The 18,482-nt window shown below is 40.3% G+C and overlaps 1 protein-coding gene across 1 annotated transcript; it reads left to right on the forward strand.

Moving 5' to 3' along the window:
* Positions 1 to 11,925: 11,925 nt before the first annotated feature.
* Positions 11,926 to 14,619, forward strand: LOC133993706 (GTPase IMAP family member 7-like). Its single transcript, XM_062432724.1, has 3 exons — positions 11,926 to 11,966; positions 13,326 to 13,430; positions 13,587 to 14,619. The coding sequence occupies exons 1-3, from the start codon at positions 11,951 to 11,953 to the stop codon at positions 14,357 to 14,359; spliced, it is 894 nt and encodes a 297-aa protein (XP_062288708.1). The 5' UTR covers positions 11,926 to 11,950; the 3' UTR covers positions 14,360 to 14,619.
* The last annotated feature ends 3,863 nt before the right edge of the window (positions 14,620 to 18,482 follow it).

Below are 18,482 nucleotides of genomic sequence, written 5' to 3' on the forward strand. Positions count from 1 at the left end.
TAGTTTCACAGGAATATGTGCAGTATGAGGAGAAGTTTAGGAATGCAGTTCATGTTCAGAGCCTCACTGTTTCTCACTAGGATGAAAATAAGTCATCTTATCGACGACATCACATGATGGTTTCCTTAGCAACAGGTCAGACTGTTACAGGCGGGAGGACGACGGCCTCTGAAGGAAGTCAGAGGTTTAAAAGTGTTAGGGCTTTAAAATATGGTTAACGATATAAAGAAGAGCGTAAAGCAGAGTGTCGTCAGCATATAAAGTGAAAAGCAGACTTCCTACATTCAGCCTGTTAGTGGTTCAAGCATCAAGCAAAGAGAAGCAGAGATGAGACACAGTTTCTCTCTTCAGCTGCTCGTACTGGAGGTTGCTGTTCTTCATTATTATCTGATTATATTCTTATTTTCTTAAAGCTTTTTCAGTTGTAAAGTGTGATATTTAGGAAGCTGCCAGTCGTTCCTGCTCACTGACGGCCAGAATGGAAATAAGATTAAAGTCTCTCTCCACCCAGAAATGTATTTTTCTTCTTTCTTCCTGCAGCTGGATGTTGTTACTCTAATTTAAACTGCAGATATGTGGTTTGACCATGTGGAAAAACCACTGAGTTTAGTTTTAGGGATCCTGGTTTGGGTTCAGATCATCACTTGAAACGTGGAGCGAGTTAAAGCTACGTGTTGCTTAAAGTTAGGTTAAGGTTTGTTGTCATGGCAACAGTAAACACCACAACAATCATAGTTACTGATTTTAAAGAAGAGTCCCGACCTGCAGATGGAAACGTGACACTTAGACTCTAAGCGCGTATCTCTGCCTCTGATTGGCTCGTACTCTGTCGGTTAGGTTGGTCATTGGTGAAGGCAGGAACATCAGAGCCAATCAGAGGCTGAGTAGAGCGGATGTTTGTAGGAAGCAGGTGAGAATAAAAATAACACATCTCAAACCAGACACTGACTCACATGTAGACAGATAAATAAAAAAAACCTCTAAATATGGAAATGTGTCAGTTTATACAGATAAAGGTCATATATACATGTGGGTAGTTGTAGGTCATAGTAGGTGATAATTACTTCAGCCACTAGATGGCGTCAGTCTCTCAGGTTGTGATGTCACCAATAAACAACCTCCAGTGTTTTCTATTGGACGACAGCATGTGTTTTATTCATCTGCTGAAAGTGGAAACTTTCTCTGTGAGACTGAAACCTGATTTTAAGGGAAGGATCTATGACATCACAGCCAGTCTGGAGCCAATCACGGTCCAGTATTCAGCTGAACGGAGTTTGATGTGGAAACTTGAACCTCTGCCGTCCAACAGTGAAAGTTTAGAGACCAACACAGATTATTTTAATGAAGGAGGAAAAAATATTCTGAGGGTTTAACTAGAAAAATAAAGTAGACACACATTTAAAGTAGTAATAGTAGTGATATTAGTTATATTAGTGATGTTAGTAATAATAGTGATATTAGTAATAATAGTCAGAGTATTTATACAGATCTCACATCATGTCTGGAGGGGATCTGTGAACTTTATTTCTCTGTTTATGTAAAGAAATATATATATATATAATTTGTCCAGTAAAAAATGAACTATGTGAATAAAAGTATCTACAGTTCATCTCTGTGATGATGCAGCAGCTCCACCTGCTGGAGAAAAAGCTTCATTACAGCTGCTGAAATATTCACATCCTTCACTTCCTGTGTTCAACATTTTGGGAAATAACTTTAAAATAAGAAGGATGATGAATTATCTCTTTGTGATCAGAACACATGTTAACACACAGAAGGAATATTTATTTTCTCTCAGTTACATAAGAAGTCAGTGAAAGATGAAGAATCAGAGTTTTTCAGGCTGCAGAATAAATATTACAAGGATCAGAAAAAGGACTGTTGTTTATTATGTTTATTAAATATTCAATTTAATGAATCAAAACAAACAAAACAGCAAACCAACAAGTTTATAAATCACATTTCATGTTACTGAATTATTTGAATGTTTTTTCTTCTGCGAGAGTAATTACAACTGAAATCATTCATCACTCATTAAAACTGAGTGAGTCTCTTCTTTTACACAATGAGTTTATAATAAAACAATTATTACCATTAAAAAGCATGAAGAGAGCGATAGTTAGGTAGGTTATTTGTTTTTCTTAAATGTATTCATTTTTCTATTTAATCTCACTTGTGGTTCTTTTCGTGTCTTCTACAAATTGTTGTTTATCACACTTAATATGATGTATATTGTTGTACATTTGGTATGGTGCAAGGGAAGGGGTTGTGTGTTGGACTATATTCAACTGTATCTCAAATTGCATTTTGTATAATCTAAAAATTAATAAACATACCTTTAACAAAAAAAAACATAAAACTTTTGGGGCTCGGCTACAGGCTATCAAGAATTATGATTTTTCAAAAATAATTATTAAATATCAATAAACATTATTAATATGGATAAAAATACCACCCTGGATAACAGATTGATTCAGTCCTGTTAAATTTACTGAGCTATTAATTTAACTCTTTAATAAGAATAACCTAATTATCATATCAATATTAATAACTAGTTAACAATGAAGGATTTTGGAGTTCTTGAGGTTGGTAAAACTCATTCATGTGTAACATTAAACAGACAGCATGTTTATCCAAAAGGGTTTATTTATAAAAATGAAAAAACACACAAAACATACAATGAAAAGAACATTACAAAAATAGCCAGTTCAGATTATCTTTATTAAACAAAAGTCAACAATCAAGTACCCTTTAAGCAGATACAACATTGTTTATTGTTAGTAATTATCACCAACATTTTACACTACAGTTTTCTAAAAGGTAATCTGTTATTATTTTAACCAACAATTCCTGTAGCTGACTACAGACAGACTTGGCTGTGTGATGATGCTACAGTCATTATATTTAAAGGAGGTCTGGACTAAAACTACATGAGGAATCACAAAGTAACTAAAGTACTCTAACCAGTTACTGTTCTCACAAGGTAATGCTGGAATGGAGCTAGTTACTTTATAATGGAACTAGTTTTCAAAGTAACCTTCCCCAACACTGGAAGTGGTCCAGTATTTCTGACAGAAAGGGGAAGTTAGAGATGGGCTGGGAGGATTTCAGGGTTGTATCCAGGTTATTATATGTACTTTTTATAGGAGGCGGGAGCTCTGCAGCTCCTCCATCACTGCCACTCAAACAGGTTAATCTACCTTAGTATACCTGTATTGATTTCTACTGCGACTTTCATCAATTTCCCTTAGCATCTGTTTAAACCATACCCAATTTATGGAAATTTTCACTGGTATGGTCTGAACCTTGTAGAACCTCTCAGGGGTGTAGGGAGCTCTTGCATTAGTTGTTATCATCTCATCTATTTTATTCAGCAGTTCTTTAACCTGCTGACTGTTTCCTCTCTTTGTGTTGTCAAACACACAGAATCTATCACCACACATGTTGATTAGTTTAGACACATCTGTGTTGGCCTGAGACACATCTGTGTTGGCCTTAATAAAATCATCAATGGACCGACCTCCTAACTCGTCTCCATGAGTGAACAACACCACGGTTTGTTTAGCAGCATCTCTGCAGAACAGTTTTCGAAGTATCTTAAACACTTTGATTTCTGCTTTAGAGATTCTGCCGAGACTGACCACAATAACAAAGGCGTGTGGTCCTGGACTGGCCTCAACTATCGCCTTCTTGATCTCATCGTACAGCTTTCCAGGAGATAAACCTTTTGCAGTGAACCCAGGAGTATCGATCACAGTGACTGGTTGATCCTCCACTGTGGCTGATTTAGAGTCAGTCTTTGTAGTGACTACGTCAAAGCTACAATCTGATTCAAACTGATGTGACCCCAGGATGGTGTTTCCTGCTGAACTCTTTCCAGCTCCAGGTATTCCGAGCAGCACGATCCTTCTCTGCTCTGTATTCCCTCTGAGCTCTCTGTCCTTGTTGTCCCCTGCAGGACGAACAAATGAAGGAAAGAACAGAAACACATGGATGTTGTGATGAGAACATTTAAAAAACAGAGCAGATGTTGTCACTCACCTCCTTTGGATCGGCTCAGACATTCATTCATCCTTACCCAAAAAACCCCTAAAAATTTAAAAGTTTTCTGAAGTAACACTTGAGTTGTTGTCAGTTTGAACCATTAAAGACTTAATCTTGGTTAATTATATTAAAGTGTGTTTTCTGTCACAGATTGAGACAAAAATCTACTCTGCTGTTTCTCTGTACTTTAATATCTACCCAGCAGAACTGATGGACTCATTAAAGCCTCTGACAGCTGCTGATGAGACTAATGACACTAACAGACTGCTGATGAGTCTTTACTAATCGTTACTCACTGTTTAGAGGAAGGCCACTCTTCTCCAGCAGCTCTCTGACTTGTTCCTCTCCTCCATTTTCATTGTTGAACACATGAGTTCCTGCAAACCTTTTAACCAGTTTTGAAAGTGGACTGTCTGGATCTGGATCCACAGTGAGATCTGGATCCACGGTGAGATCTGGATCCATGGTGAGATCTGGATCCACGGTGAGATCTGGATCCACGGTGAGATCTGGATCCATGGTGAGATCTGGATCCATGGTGAGATCTGGATCCATGTTTAAAGAACCTGCAGAGACAACAGAGAGGTTAGAAAGACTCAGTGGTGTTTCTGAGAAATGACTGAAAAGAAGTTTCAGAAAGAATAAAAGTTTTATCAAAAATCTGCAAATCTGTCTCATCAGATTTTGAAATTTTGTGTCTGAATTTTCCCCCATTAATTAAGATTTTCACATTTATAATAAGTCATTTCACTTTAACTTTTCAGTATTCAGATTCAAAATTAACTATAGCCGAGATAGAGAGAGAAAAGCATTACAGTAGTCAAGCCTACAGGTATTAACAGCATGCATTAGTGTGTCTGTGCTGGCTGGAGAGAGGAACGGTCGATATAAGATTCAGTCTTGGTGACATTTCTAAAGTGGGGTTCAAAACTTAGATTACACTTGAAAGATCACTGCTAAGTTTTTCACATTCTGACGGAGGTTCAGTGCCTCCAGTTTCTCTTTGAGTTTCTCTCTCAGAGCTTCTGATCCAATGAGCAGAACTTCACATTAGTTCTGGTTGAGCTGTAAAACATTCTCAGCCATCCATAATTTAATATCTAAGAAACAGTTAAACAGGCATCTATTGGCTCGGGTCCTCAGGAGACACAGTGATGTAAAGCTGATGATGTTTCTATATGAAGATTAAAAAGACGGGTCTAAAACTAAAAACAACTTTCTCTAAAATTTGGCATAAAACCATCAGATTGGATTCTGGTCTGTAGTTATTAAACACAGAAGAGTCTAGATTGCTTCTCTTAAAAAATGCTTTAAATAAGAGCATTATGTTCAGCAAATATTCATTAAAAAAAGCCACATCCACAATTTCACATAATTTTAAAGTCACATCCTGTCCTGTGTTTGAACTTTCCAGACAGCTGTAACTTTTAAACCTGTTAGAGGTTCAAACTGTTCTGTTAATAATGTGAATGTCAGAGTGCTTGGTCAGTCCAGTGCCACATGGGGGCAGTGTCCCTAGTTCTGGTCCGGCCAGCAGCCTTGACTGCAGATCGTCCCCCTCTCTCTGTTTCCTGTCAGCCTCTCTGACACTACTGTACTGACAAATAAGGCAAAAAGCCCAAACATCAATCTTTAAAAGAGTTGTTGGCTGTAAAACTGAGAGGAAGTACTCCACACAGATTCCCAGCCTTTCTTATTCTACTAGATTAACACCTGATTAGTTTAGTGATATTAAATATGTCTGTTTTTGTCTTAAGTTTGACACATCTGAAGTTTAAAATATATAAAACTCAAGCTGTTCAAACAACCACCAAGATTCAGGTTTCATCTTCTGTGAAAATATTCATTTAAATGACTTAAAGTTAAATTGAGAACAGAATTAATTATATTTATGATTTCCACTTTTAATTTATTTCATCAGATATGAACTGTTGTCTGTCAGCATGTTAAAGATGGCTGACGCTGTCGTCTTCATGAGTCTGACAGTAACAACATGTCGGCTCCTCTGACTGAACGCCACTGAATCAATTACAAGAAACTAAAACTTTAAATCTGACACACTGATAAAAAGAGAGCATAAATTACAGTAAAAACTATAAAAACTTGATTAATTATCATCATCAAGCTTTTATATGAGGAAGTAAGAAAATAATCTAATCACATTAATTCTGAATAAAGAGAATAAATAACAGCAGCTGTTAAAACATGTTAACATATGATAATTAAATATTAAACATGTTAAATGTCACTAAAGACAGAAATAAATCAGACTAACCTGTCTGCTCAGCAGGGAGGAAACTGTCTGTGTCTCACAGTGTTGGTGCAGTCATCATAATGGAGAGGACACCTGGGAATATGTTTTTATTCCTAGGATGGTAAAGTAATGATCCATCCCCTCCGCCTCTGATTGGCTTACCCATGACTTCACCATCCTAGGAAAGACAGACCTGTTGAAGCAGATCTTCAGAGAGCAGCAACGATGGCAGCGACTCAAACATTCAGTAAGTTCAAGTTATTATTTTACTGCAGACTGAATGAAAGCGTTATTAGATTATTACTATAGTTATATATTCTGATTAATTAATACTCAATGAGTTACTGAGACTCCACATACGTTTAAAGAGGCACATTTTAATTTCTTTCTTTTTTTCTTTGTTCTGTTATTTTCACTTAAAATTATTCTGCATTTGGATCATTTCAGAAGTCTCTTAAATCTTTTCTGTGAAAAGTGGTGATGAGAAAAATCCTTAAGGTTATTTTGTTCAGTGTTATGAATGAATATGATTATATGAATATATTACACTATTATTGAAACTAAATAGGTTAAGTAGGGTTAGGGGTTGATCAGACACAGAATGTGAGTAGAGGGAAAGGAAGAGAAGGAATGAGGGATAATAACCAGATGACAAGTTTCTCTGAAGAATCACAGACGACAGAGTGACTTTAAGTCTTTACTTAAAGTACAATCCAGCATGGAGAAGGACACACAGTCGTTCTACCAAGCAACAAACAGTTTCAGCTTTTATACTAGACAGGTAATAAAGTAATAAAGTACAACAGTCATGAAGTCATATAAAGTAATAAAATACAGACACCCCCCAAGGAATAACCTTTGCTAACCCTAACCCCACTACTTGATCAGAAACGGTCAGTTTTACGACCAGGTGTCTTGCCTGATTCAACAAAATGCCTGAGGCTTAGCAGTTTACAGCAGTTAAGACACACATGACACAAAAAATCCCTTACACAGGTAAAGTGATGAGTCTACAATCAGTGTGTATGAAAGAAATAGAACAAGGAGAGGAGCTGAAAGGTTGCCGGCTTTCAGAAACCTCTGGTCAGATGTTATAAATGTCAGAAGTATGGATATATTGTTAATGTGTGTAAAGGCAAACAGAGGTGTGGACAAACTACTACCATAATTGGAGAGCAGGATGTTTGTCTGTCCGTTCACCTTTCCACAACCCTTCCATCTCCTCCAAGGTTTAGGGAGCCAGACATTGCATATGGCATTTTTTTCGCATTTCATTTCATGTCAACTTCAATTTCTATTTCACTGTTAAATAAATAGTCTGCAGTTTATTTGGGACTCCGGAGTTTCAGCCACCTGGGACTATTATTTCAGCCTGTGACGTAAATGCGTAGAGACGCCGTACATAGGGGCGTGAACGACGGGAGGAGAGAAGACCACGACAATGGAGAGAGGAGGTGTTTATCCACGGTCACGGACATTTCCAACATGCCTAACAAGAGCAGATCACTGTTGGAAAATACTTGCGATGCCGCCAAAGGCCGCATGACATTAACGCAAGGTGGCGAAACTCCAGAGAAATCAGGTAAGAAACCACAAAACACAAAACACACAATAGCTAATGCTAATGCTACAGTTAGTTACTCACCCATACAGTAGCTAATGCTAATGCTACAGTTAGTTACTCACCCATACAGTAGCTAATGCTAATGCTACAGTTAGTTACTCACCCATACAGTAGCTAATGCTAATGCTACAGTTTGTTAACTACTCACCAGGCGGGGAGTTCCGGTCCTCTGAAATGAGGCCAACCAGGAAGTAAGTTAAAACTGCATTCTATCAAAAGGCCACCAGGGGGCGACCGTTTTGGTGTCAAAAGGACTTCCGTCTCTATACAAGTCAATGGAGAATTCACCAACTTCTCACTTGATTTCTAACCTCAGTAAACGTTTTCAAAATGTGTTTATGGTCTCAATCGCTAGTTTAAAGCCTTCTTCAATGCAGTATGATGTTCATTTGGGACATTTTGGCCTCCCTGATTTTATATGTGACGATAAAGCAGGGTATGCATTAGGGCGTGGCTACGTGGTGATTGACAGGTTGATTGGTTCACAGGTTCAGGAGGGCGCTTCATGCTCCTCCTGATGCCCATATAAGTAGAATCCCTGTTTTTATTTTTCCCAGCATGCACCTGAAATGTTCAAGATGGCGCTGCTCAGATCCGATACTATTGGCCTCCGAGCAGCAGTCCACAAACCAATGGGTGACGTCACGGATGTTGCGTCCATTTCTTATATACAGTCTATGCTACTCACCCATACAGTAGCTAATGCTAATGCTACAGTTTGTTAGCTACTTACCCAAACAGCTTTCCATGTAATTATCCTTCCACGACATAAATTGAAGCATTATGTTCCTCTTTGTCTCACGGTTGACAACCTTTTTGTTCCAGAGTTCATTAATAACCTGCCCAACAAAAACTTTGGTTTATGAATGAATGTCCGGGATTATGTTGTTAGCACGAATAAACACGCTTCAGACACACACACACACACTCGCATTTCTGGCGGTAGAAGCGTCTTACCAGCAGTTTCCTGTTTTATGATGATACAAAATGCCTTTGTGCAGATAAATGTGAGAGGATGACACCTGAAAACATTTTTTTGGTGGTTGGATAATGCTGGAAGTACAATTATTGTTGATCTTCATTTTTTATTACGAGAGGCTGCATTCATGTTGGTTACCACTTAATAGCTAAGCCGCAAAGTAAACAATCACTATATCTATAAAGTATATATATCCACAATCAACAAATTTCCTTTTCAACTGTCTATTAGGTTAGGGTGGGACGTGAGGTCTCCACTGAGGTTAAGGTGAAGTTTAGGTTTATAAACTTCTTCAGCAGAGAGGCAGCAACACAGGTCACCATTTCTGACGGTCACAGATTTTGGCGTAACACCGGTTAAAAATGGGAAAATATATTTTTAGACAATACTTGCATAAAATATTAAATTTTTCTGAGGTTATGACAATTCAAATTTTCCTTTATCATTACCCATCCTTACCAAGATATAGAAATTATTACTTAGATTTTAGTTTTTAACATATGACTGTTTTCATTAGCTACTAGATCATACTTCACAATGTGATTATGTAAAGCCTATCTTTTTCATGCATTGTGTCCACTATATTACAATTTAGTCTGTGTGTCATAGACTATATAAACTCTTTCAGAAATCCCATTATCAATATTGACTTTATTAAACAGTGGTGTGTCATCATGCATTATCTCATTTAAACAAACTGTCTTGACTTCTCAGCAGTGCTGTGAGGAGAAACCACAGCAGAGGGACATCAGAGGCTGCAGGTACTCAAACCTTCTGATTAACCCTTTCATGCCTATATATGCAGATATTTCAGTTAATGTAAAAATAAACATAAACATATTGCTGCTTCACTTTCTCACCTACCTGCTAGCATTACCATGCTTATAAAATACCTACCTATCTAACTTATTCATCCCACAGCAACATCTCATTCATACATGGCCTAACATGTCCTTTGTTATTTGGATCTAATTTCAAACTATCTGACACAACTACACTCATGGTTTATAATTTACTCTACAGCATAAAAAATGCACTTTAATATTTACTTTTCAGCTGAGCGCCGTGAGAACGATTGCCACCGAAAGAGACTGAAGACATTTGAGCCGCCTCAGGTTACAGGTACTCATACTTTCTGCTTTACATGTACAGTCTTATTCACAAATGGCCTAACTAACCTTGGTTGTGTGGATCTCATTTCAAAATACTAACTGTACTTTCCAATTAACCCTTTCAGACATTTGCCCATAACCAACATGTGGCCCCTGGTTATGTATATCTCATTTCAGACAACATTCTGACTTTTAAGGTGAACGATGAATGGCAGCTCAGCGGTGGAAAACAACAGACAAAACCAGAAAGAGGAATCATAACTTCAGAAGAGCATGGACAGCTCCACACCAAGTCACACATGCAGTTTCATTTGATACACCTCACATAGATTTAGTCTGCATTTCCAGCTGCTGTTATGTTCCCTTGGGAGACATATAATTGCATTTATTATATAAAATCTATATAGAAATGTACATATCTTCTGTCATCAATCCCTAAACCTTTGTATGGCAAGTTCTCCTTTTGGTTTCTTTTTTACTCTTTACCTTATATGTAGTCACATGAATGTATATGCTTCACTTTATCTCTGTGCCTCATCAGTGCGGGAGGGGGGGGTTGCCAGGGCACAAGTGTGTTTGGGACACATACTTACTGTGCCATTCATATACAAATATACATTGTTCTCACTGCTTTAATCTATGAGCGTGTGTCTTTTGGCAAGTTAACATGCTGCAATGCCCAACGGACGCATTGTTCTAGTATTGTTAAAGTGTGTAAAGGCAAACAGAGGTAGGTATTGAGATAAGCCTGCATTACCTGTATGACCCACTTGATAAGCAAGCACTTACAGGTCCCCATGACGATTTTAGCTCGGCTTTCAATACGATACAATCTCATCTGTTGGTCCAGAAGCTGATTGCTATGAAGGTTAACCCCTTCATCATTAAATGGCTATATTCCTTCTTAACAAATAGGAATCAACAAGTGAAAGTAAACGGCTCCCTCTCTGTACTAAAAAAGTGCAGTACTGGTATGCCTCAAGGTTTTGTCTGCTCTCCTTTATTATGTACTTTGTACACTAAAGAATGTAGGAGTAGACAGCCCAATGTTTACATACTGCCAAAACAGCCCAGAGTATTGTGGGAAGCCCTCTCACAGACCTGGACCCCACCCATCCGGGTCACAGACTGTTCTCCCCCCTTCCCTCAGGATGGAGGTACAGGGCACTAAAAGCAAGGACCAAGACTGAGAAACAGCTTCTTCCCCAGAGCTGTGGCCTACATCACCCCCGCCTCTGCACTCACATACACACACACACACAGCCCCTGAGTACTGACTCAGGCACTTTGCACTGTACTGCAGAACCTACCTTGCTGCTGTTTCATATGAATTATTGAGTTTTTATACTGCTGCTATTTATTCTATTCTATTTTGGTATTGTTATGCTTGTCTTTGTCCTTATATGGTTTTATCTGTCTTTCTGTGATTGTCTGTCTGATTGCCTGAGAAGTGCCAACAGAATTTCGTTGTGCAATTGTACAATGACAATAAAGCCTTCTAAGTTCTAAGTTATCAAATTCTCTGATGACATCATTTTAAGCTTGTTGAAAGCCAGTGATTGCATCTCAGGTGCGACAGCCACTATCTTTTGCTGTCTGGTTTGGATCTCTTACGCCAGGAACACACCAAAGACTGCTGGAAAGCAGCCTGTGGCGAGTTGCCATGCAATCTCTATGTAAAGTTGCGGCGGTGACGGCGTAGTGCGGTCACCGCAAATTTACCTAGATGATGATTTAATGATGCCTGATGAAAATCTTCGGGATTGAAACGTTGCTTTTGTAATTAAAGTAAGCTTTTAACACAGTGTATGTTAATATACTGGTTGCATTTATTGATTGGATCATATTCTTTATGATTCTAATTTTATGAGTGATGTGAATAATGACTTCATTTGTTCTGTTTCTGCACAGCTCCACTAAGAGAGAGAACAGACAGCATGGATATACGTACAGGTCTGAAACACATTTGTTTTACAGAATGTTTGTTCACCAACATCTGTGAGAATGTGACCCTAACTAACCCTTACCCTAATATTTCATGATGGATTTGTATTGTTTGTATTGTCAGTATGTAAAGAACAGCTGCTACAGACTCAACAACACTGAAAACAGAAAACACCAGGAAGCAAATCTGCACGTAGAGCAGCTTAGAAAACGTTTGTTTCCTTGTTAGTTTGATGACAGTCATCATCTTCACTATTCAAACCTTCAAAGAAACTGTCAGTCACATTTATTTATATCTTTATTTATTTATTGTTTCTTGTGTCTGACAACACAAACATAAACCCGGTGTTCATCCTGTTCAGCAGAGGGAAAAGTAGGAGAGGTTAATGGAGTCTCTGTGTTTGTTAAACAGATCTGATCATATAGATAGAACTTCTCCACTGGGCCGAGGTTTGGCAGTATTACAGTATTACAGTATACTATGTACATAACAGGAGCATGGCACTCCCTCCTGGATTTCTAATGTTTTTGTTTATTGTGATTATTCAGGTTTAAAATGCTTGTCTGTGTGTGAAATCACTCCCTACTCCCTTTATAGTGCACTACATAGTGAGTATGCCATTGTGTAGTGCTGTCCAAATGTCTAGTGGGAATTATTATACCCTATATAGTGGACTCAACGTATCCCACAATGCATTGCGAAAAGTAGTGTACAATCGATGGTCACTAACCAAGCAATATTTACCATCATGCATTGTGCTGATGTAATTAACGGCACCTGAGTAGTGTCCGAAAGTGCTTTTTTCTTTCTGCAGATGAACTCCCTATATAGTCCACTATGTTGGACTCACTATGTAGTGACTAGTGAGGAGCCCTTGATTCTGCTGCAGCTTTTCTAAAAAATAAAAATGTAGATACAATTTGCAATATTTTTTGTTGTTTTTGCAGCAGAATTAGAGAAAAAAATTAAGAGTCATCTCTACTGACTTCCTATAAATGACAAACTATATATCAGAGTTAATGTTGAATTTATTTTAATGAGCTCAAAGTTCTCTAAAAAGGAAAATACTGAACTGACTTCATTTATAAACTTTATTAAATCTAAAATCTTGTTTCATGTCCATCAGCTCATTAATGAACATTTGGGAGCTCCGTCTTTCAGCAGCTGAGATTTGAATCCTTGCTGAACGCTGTGAGGGCCTCAGTTATAAACAAGCAGCTGCTCACAGACACATTTCAGGAGGAAAAACACTGAAGCTCTCATTAATATTGTGGAGGTTTATTACATTTCTGTTAATGATTGTAATCAGTTTCCTGGAGGGAGTGATCAATACTTCATCAGTGTTTCAGGGTGTTTCTGTGTTGCAGATTTCAGACTGGTTCTTGTTGGGAAGACTGGAGCAGGAAAGAGCTCCAGTGGGAACACCATACTGGGAAGAGACGCCTTCTGTGCTGCAGTCAGTCAGTCCTCAGGTAACAAACACTCACAAGCTTTGACTGATATATATCTGTATTATATATACGGATATATATCAGTGTATATGATTAGGGGGTTATGTGTGGGGCGGTTCATTACTCAGAGTGGATGTAAAAACACTGATTAACTGATGCTTCATGTTTTCTCCTCAGTCACCAGACAGTGCTGTAAGCAGAGCGGTGAGGTGTTTGACAGGCAGGTGACCATCGTAGACACTCCTGGTCTCTTTGACACCTCGTTACCTGAACACCTCATTAAGAGAGAGATCTCTAAATGCATCAACATGTCGGCCCCGGGGCCCCACGCCATCCTGCTGGTCATCAAGGTGGGGCCCTTTACCAACGAGGAGCGAGACGCAGTGAGGCAGGTGGAGCAGATCTTTGGGGAGGATGCCTGGAGGTACACCATCATCCTCTTCACTAAGGATGACAGAACTGGACCAGATGTGGAGAAACAGCTGGAGGAGGCAGGAGGAGAGCTGCAGTCCATCCTGAGGAAGGTGGAGAACAGATATCACGTCATCAACAATGACAAAGCTAATGATCGAAGTCAGGTCCTGGATCTGCTGGAGAAGGTGGAGAAGATGGTTGAAGACAACAGAGGAGAGTTTTACTCCAACCTCACCTACCTGCAGGTGGTGGAGATGCTGAAGAAGAGGGAGGCAGAGCTCAGAGACTTCTATGAGAAGGAAATGCAGGTTAAAATAAAAGCGGTGGAGTCAAAGTACCAGAGGATGCAGACGGAGGCTCAGCAGGAAGGTCCACATGTGAAAAGGCGACGTCAGTCTGAGCTGAAGGAGGTGAAGCGGTTCTACGATGCTTTAAAGAGAGACGTCCGTCATGTTGTGGAGCAGACGGTGCCAACAGACACCAAAGAAGACATTCAGAAGTTTCACATGACTCTCAAACTGAAAGTTACCACATGAACTCAAATCAGAGAGATTCAACAGAAACGTTTGGGTTCCTCCTCTCCTCTAGCCTGGACCCTCTGGTCTACAGAGACCTGGATAGAGACCAGGACTGTTCATAGTTATTATATTGTAAAGCACACAGCTGGTTTAATGTTAGTTTACATCCAGTAACTATGAGCTTTACACCAGCTGGACCCACATGGTCTGCACTTCTGTCTGTGTAGTCTTCTTTGTTGGTTATTTTTCTATTGTTCTTTGATTGTATGTTTTACTTTGTTGTTTTAAATAAAATCTTTTGAATAAACATGCTGTCTGTTTAATGTGACACATGAATGAGTTTTGCCAACCAAAGTTATAAAGTTAATTATGAACCAGAGTTCTAAATGAATAGATCAGAATGTTTATAGAGACTGAACCAATTGACTTACTTGTCCCTGTTTTTCAGGGTGGCCCACTACAATTAATTCAGATTAATATTATTATTGGTTGTGATCATTAATTATCTTTAATAATCATGAATTACTGCTGATAAGCTAACCCTGTAACTAAGGCCCAACTATAACAACCAATACACCATCGCCCCCTCCTGGAGAAACAGGGCTATGGTCGGGTTAGGTGTGTTCTGGTGGCAGTAACATGTTCACTCAGTTAAATCAGACTTCATGTTACAATCCATTTAAAATCACAGAAGTTTAATTGAGCAGATGCCCTCAGGTCAAAGGTCATCATGTGACTGACAGCAGCCAGGATATTTAACATTTAGAGTATGTCTGGGTCATTAATGTATAATTAAAATGAGTTCAGGAATAATTTGACTCAATGTAACTTTGTTCATTTATAACAACAGTAGTTCAGCATGCAGTGTGTGTGTGTGTGTGTGTGTGTGTGTGTGTGTGTGTGTGTGTGTGTGTGTGTGTGTGTGTGTGTGTCTCTGCTGTGTCAGTGTTGCATCTTCACTTCTTCTTATTATTAAATCATTAAAACTTTATCATGCTCAAGTGAGAACTTTTTTTTTATATCGTTGTCTCTTAATTTTATCTCGTTCCTGTATTTAGAAAACACAGTAAGAGGAGCTGAGCTGGACACACACACACACACACACACACACACACAGATGTATGATTTACAGTAGCAGTGGCGCCACCTGCTGGATCCAACGTGTCACTAACCAGAATCAGGTTTGTGGTGCAGAACAGAAACAAGTTCACATGATTAAATAAAAATAAATTATAAAAACAAGACATTTATAATAAAAAGATGTAAATTATATTGTAAGTAAGAAGAAATATAATATAAAATATGTGTAAAAAATAGTTTAAAAGCAGCATCAGGTTTGTTAAAATGTACATTTAGTAACGTGTGGAAGGAGGAAGCAGCTGCAGCTCACAGCACAGCTAGATGAGTAATAGGTATGATAACCAGTCTCCAGCTGATCATTCACACATGTTCTGGACATGACTAACTTTGGGACTGTGTCTCTGTTCCCTCAGTTTAATAATAAAATAAAGAACTTCACCTGTCCCCCCCCCCCCCCTGCTGGTTAGAGGTGCACATAGCTCTCTGACAACCATGAACTTCATGCACCCAGTGATGTCTGTGGCCAGAGGGGTTATATTATCAGGTGGTTTGTACATATGTACCGTACAGTGTGTCCCGTCCCTTCTCATTAGTCTGATATCTGAGAAACACCTCGATAGAAGTGCTTCAGGTTTAGTGCCAACGTCCAACATGAAACATGACACATGGGGGGGGACCAGCATGTTATGTGCACTAGGGAATGATCATACCTGTGCTGAGGGAACGTAGAGCCTAACGCTGAGGGAACATAGAGCCTAACGCTGAGGGAACGTAGAGCCTAACGCTGAGGGAACATACAGCCTAACGCTGAGGGAACATAGAGTCTAACGCTGAGGGAACGTAGAGCCCAACGCTGAGGGAACATAGAGCCTAACGCTGAGGGAACATAGAGTCTAACGCTGAGGGAACGTAGAGCCTAACGCTGAGGGAACATAGAGCCCAACGCTGAGGGAACATAGAGCCTAACGCTGAGGGAACATAGAGCCTAACGCTGAGGGAACGTAGAGCCTAACGCTGAGGGAACATAGAGTCTAACGCTGAGGGAACGTAGAGCCTAACGCTGAGGGAACATAGAGCCTAACGCTGAGGGAACGTAGAGCCTAACGCTGAGGGAACATAGAGCCTAATGTTGAGGGAACGTAGAGCCTAATGTTGAGGGAACGTAGAGCCTAACGCTGAGGGAACATAGAGCCTAATGCTGAGGGAACATAGAGCCTAACGCTGAGGGAACATAGAGCCTAACGCTGAGGGAATGTAGAGCCTAACGCTGAGGGAACATAGAGCCTAACGCTGAGGGAATGTAGAGCCTAACGTTGAGGGAACGTAGAGCCTAATGCTGAGGGAACGTAGAGCCTAATGCTGAGGGAACATAGAGCCTAACGCTGAGGGAACATAGAGCCTAACGCTGAGGGAACATACAGCCTAACGCTGAGGGAACATAGAGTCTAACACTGAGGGAACGTAGAGCCTAACACTGAGGGAACATAGAGCCTAACACTGAGGGAACATAGAGTCTAACACTGAGGGAACGTAGAGCATAACGCTGAGGGAACATAGAGCCTAACGCTGAGGGAACGTAGAGCCTAACGCTGAGGGAACATAGAGCCTAACGCTGAGGGAACATAGAGCCTAACGCTGAGGGAACGTAGAGCCTAATGCTGAGGGAACATAGAGCCTAACGCTGAGGGAACATAGAGCCTAACGCTGAGGGAATGTAGAGCCTAACGTTGAGGGAACGTAGAGCCTAACGCTGAGGGAACATAGAGCCTAACGCTGAGGGAACATAGAGTCTAACACTGAGGGAACGTAGAGCCTAACACTGAGGGAACATAGAGCCTAACGCTGAGGGAACATACAGCCTAACGCTGAGGGAACATACAGCCTAACGCTGAGGGAACATAGAGCCTAACGCTGAGGGAACGTAGAGCCTAACGTTGAGGGAACGTAGAGCCTAACGCTGAGGGAACATAGAGCCTAACGCTGAGGGAACATAGAGCCTAACGCTGAGGGAACGTAGAGCCTAACGCTGAGGGAACGTAGAGCCTAACGCTGAGGGAACGTAGAGCCTAACGCTGAGGGAACATAGAGCCTAATGCTGAGGGAACATACAGCCTAACGCTGAGGGAACATAGAGCCTAACGCTGAGGGAACGTAGAGCCTAACGCTGAGGGAACATACAGCCTAACGCTGAGGGAACATAGAGCCTAACGCTGAGGGAACGTAGAGCCTAACGCTGAGGGAACATAGAGCCTAACGTTGAGGGTACATAGAGCCTAACGCTGAGGGAACGTAGGGCCTAACGCTGAGGGAACGTAGGGCCTAACGCTGAGGGAACGTAGGGCCTAACGCTGAGGGAACATAGAGCCTAACGCTGAGGGAACATAGAGTCTAATGCTGAGGGAACATAGAGCCTAATGCTGAGGGAACATAGAGCCTAACGCTGAGGGAACGTAGAGCCTAACGCTGAGGGAACATAGAGTCTAACGCTGAGGGAACATAGAGTCTAACGCTGAGGGAACATAGAGTCTAACGCTGAGGGAACGTAGGGCCTAACGCTGAGGGAACGTAGAGCCTAACGCTGAGGAAACATAGAGCCTAACGCTGAGGGAACATAGAGCCTAACGCTGAGGGAACATAGAGCCTAACGCTGAGGGAACATAGAGTCTAACGCTGAGGGAACATAGAGCCTAACGCTGAGGGAACGTAGAGCCTAACGCTGAGGGAACGTAGAGCCTAACGCTGAGGGAACATAGAGTCTAACGCTGAGGGAACATAGAGCCTAACGCTGAGGGAACGTAGAGCCTAACGCTGAGGGAACGTAGAGCCTAATGCTGAGGGAACGTAGAGCCTAATGCTGAGGGAGCATAGAGCCTAACGCTGAGGGAACATAGAGTCTAACGCTGAGGGAACAAAGGGATGACTATTCTATTTATCTACTCAATTATTTATTTACTTATTTCATTTTTTGTTTTTCTCTTCTTTTTTTTTTCACAGACATGTTGGGATATTTTCTGGGTTTTCTTTCCCTTTAACGCTCTGATGTAACGTAAGATTGATAATT

This window comes from Scomber scombrus, chromosome 14 (assembly GCF_963691925.1).
Source record: "Scomber scombrus chromosome 14, fScoSco1.1, whole genome shotgun sequence".
Classification (NCBI taxonomy): Eukaryota; Metazoa; Chordata; class Actinopteri; order Scombriformes; family Scombridae; genus Scomber; species Scomber scombrus.